The 1992-nt window shown below is 35.7% G+C and overlaps 1 protein-coding gene across 1 annotated transcript in view; it reads right to left on the reverse strand.

The window, feature by feature from the left end:
• Positions 1–1992, reverse strand: part of kdr (kinase insert domain receptor (a type III receptor tyrosine kinase)) — a gene marked incomplete at its 5' end in the record, with an annotated part of 24127 nt that overhangs the window by 12749 nt on the left and 9386 nt on the right. The window contains 1 exon segment of the mRNA XM_014031618.1: positions 1197–1332. Coding sequence (XP_013887072.1) covers positions 1197–1332 — 136 coding nt within the window.

Raw genomic sequence — 1992 nt, forward strand, 5'->3', positions numbered from 1 at the left:
AAAACAGCAATTATGCTGAGTCAGGCTTGATTTTTAGTGATCTTTTCCTGTTAAATCAATAAATCAAATCAATCAAATCAATGGTCTAAAATAGTCATGAATGTTGCAGCTACTGTTTTCCTGGCTTTACATGAGAAGCAGGACTTATTTCTGAAATAAAAACCTAATTTCAGTTTGAGCTTGGTTGCCATTTTAGCGATGTGAGGTTTAAAGGAAATGTCAGAATCAATGTAAAAACCTAGATATTTGTAAGTGGAGCAGATTTCAATTTATTGTCCCTGTTGGGTTGCAGTTGTTGGTAGGCTCTCTGGTTGCTGCTTTCTATTAGAAAAAAAACATGATTTTTATTTTGTCTGCATTTAGCACCAGTTTTAGCGATGCAAAGAGTGCAGYGAAATGAGACAAGTCATTGGATAAATGCTGGCTTTGTCCCGCCCATCGGACGCTGAGCGTCTCTGGGAGTCTAAGGGGAAGTGGGCTGGCCAAGGCCAGCCCACTGTCACGGCCAGTCAATAACACAAGCTTGTCAGTTGAAACATAATCACTCATGCAGTAAATATCTTTATTGTTTGCCTAGTTAAAACCAGGTGATGACCTTTTTTGTCATCCAGACAGTGTACCTTTCTCAGATACTCTCTATGCTGATGACATTGGTTTTAGATCAGKTGTCAGGAAAATATATTCAGGGAAAATAGGTTTTATTTTTAATCAAATATATTCTCAGATTTCTAAATTCAAACTGCTCTAAAACAATGTTTTTATATTTATGAGGTTCTGCTAATTTTTAGTAATTAGGTGAAATTAAAAATGCACATCAAGGTTGGCAATCAAGAGGATAAAACTGGGGCAAAGTTTGTCTTCAAACCACCACCACCTCCCAGAAGACAACACAATAAATGTTTTGAAGTTGAAGTACTTTATAGAAAAAGTGGCTGAAGCACTAGAAATCCATTAGAAATTTGCTGCAACATTTACTCACTTAATTTAACAGTAACAACAGTTTTGGCCAGGCATTCCCAAACTGTCCATGTAATTACAAACAGTAATGGGGTCTTTCTAAACATCATYAGGAGGAGAACTGGATGGTTTAACAAAGATGAAGGATTTGGTTTTAATCCCTGCACACGTCACAACATTTAACTTGAATCTGCTGTTCAACACAATGGCTTGTTATTTGAAAAACAGGCTTTTCTCACCCAGTTTCAGTCTGTCCCGAGGGAACTCCCATTTGCTAGCATCATATGTGAGCCTCTCACACTGCTCATCCATGGGCATGTCCTCTGAGTCCAGGATCATGGACAGGTAGCCCGTCTTCAGATCCCCTCCGTTTGGCTGAAACAGTCATGGATGGGAAATAAATCAGAGCAGTACAGTGTGAAGTAATGAGTTGCTAGTTGTCTCGGTTCTTCAGTTTCACAACAACAAACTATCTGAGCACATTCCCACACTGTAAAAAAGTGACTTAAAAGATTTACTTGAGAAAATCTTGTAAACGATTTCCACTAAGGTTTGGTAAGTAAATTTAAATGTTACAAATTCATGTAATATTTACTCATCATTATCTAGTAAAAGTTATTAAGAATATAGTTAAAGATTTGTGAATAAATCAGGTAAATTTTACTTAATTTGCTCAATAAAATCTTGTAACATATAGTTGATCAAATTAAGTAAAATTTACCTGATTTATTCACAAATCTTTAACTATATTCTTAATAACTTTTACTAGATAATGATGAGTAAATATTACATGAATTTGTAGCATTTAAATTTACTTAAACATTAGTGCAAATTGTTATGAGGATTTTTTCAAGTAGATCTGACAAGTTCTTTATAACAGTGCACATGCATCAAGCACAATATTGTATCATGACACCTCACAGCTACAGAGAGGTGTAACTCTTGTTGTAGTTCAAGACTTCACCACCAGGTGGCAGTTTTGAAGAACCTTTATTGGATTCTTCTTCATGAACAACACAGACAAAGTGAAACTCA

The sequence above is a fragment of the Austrofundulus limnaeus genome, unplaced genomic scaffold, assembly GCF_001266775.1.
Source record: "Austrofundulus limnaeus strain Quisiro unplaced genomic scaffold, Austrofundulus_limnaeus-1.0 Scaffold1283, whole genome shotgun sequence".
Classification (NCBI taxonomy): domain Eukaryota; kingdom Metazoa; phylum Chordata; class Actinopteri; order Cyprinodontiformes; family Rivulidae; genus Austrofundulus; species Austrofundulus limnaeus.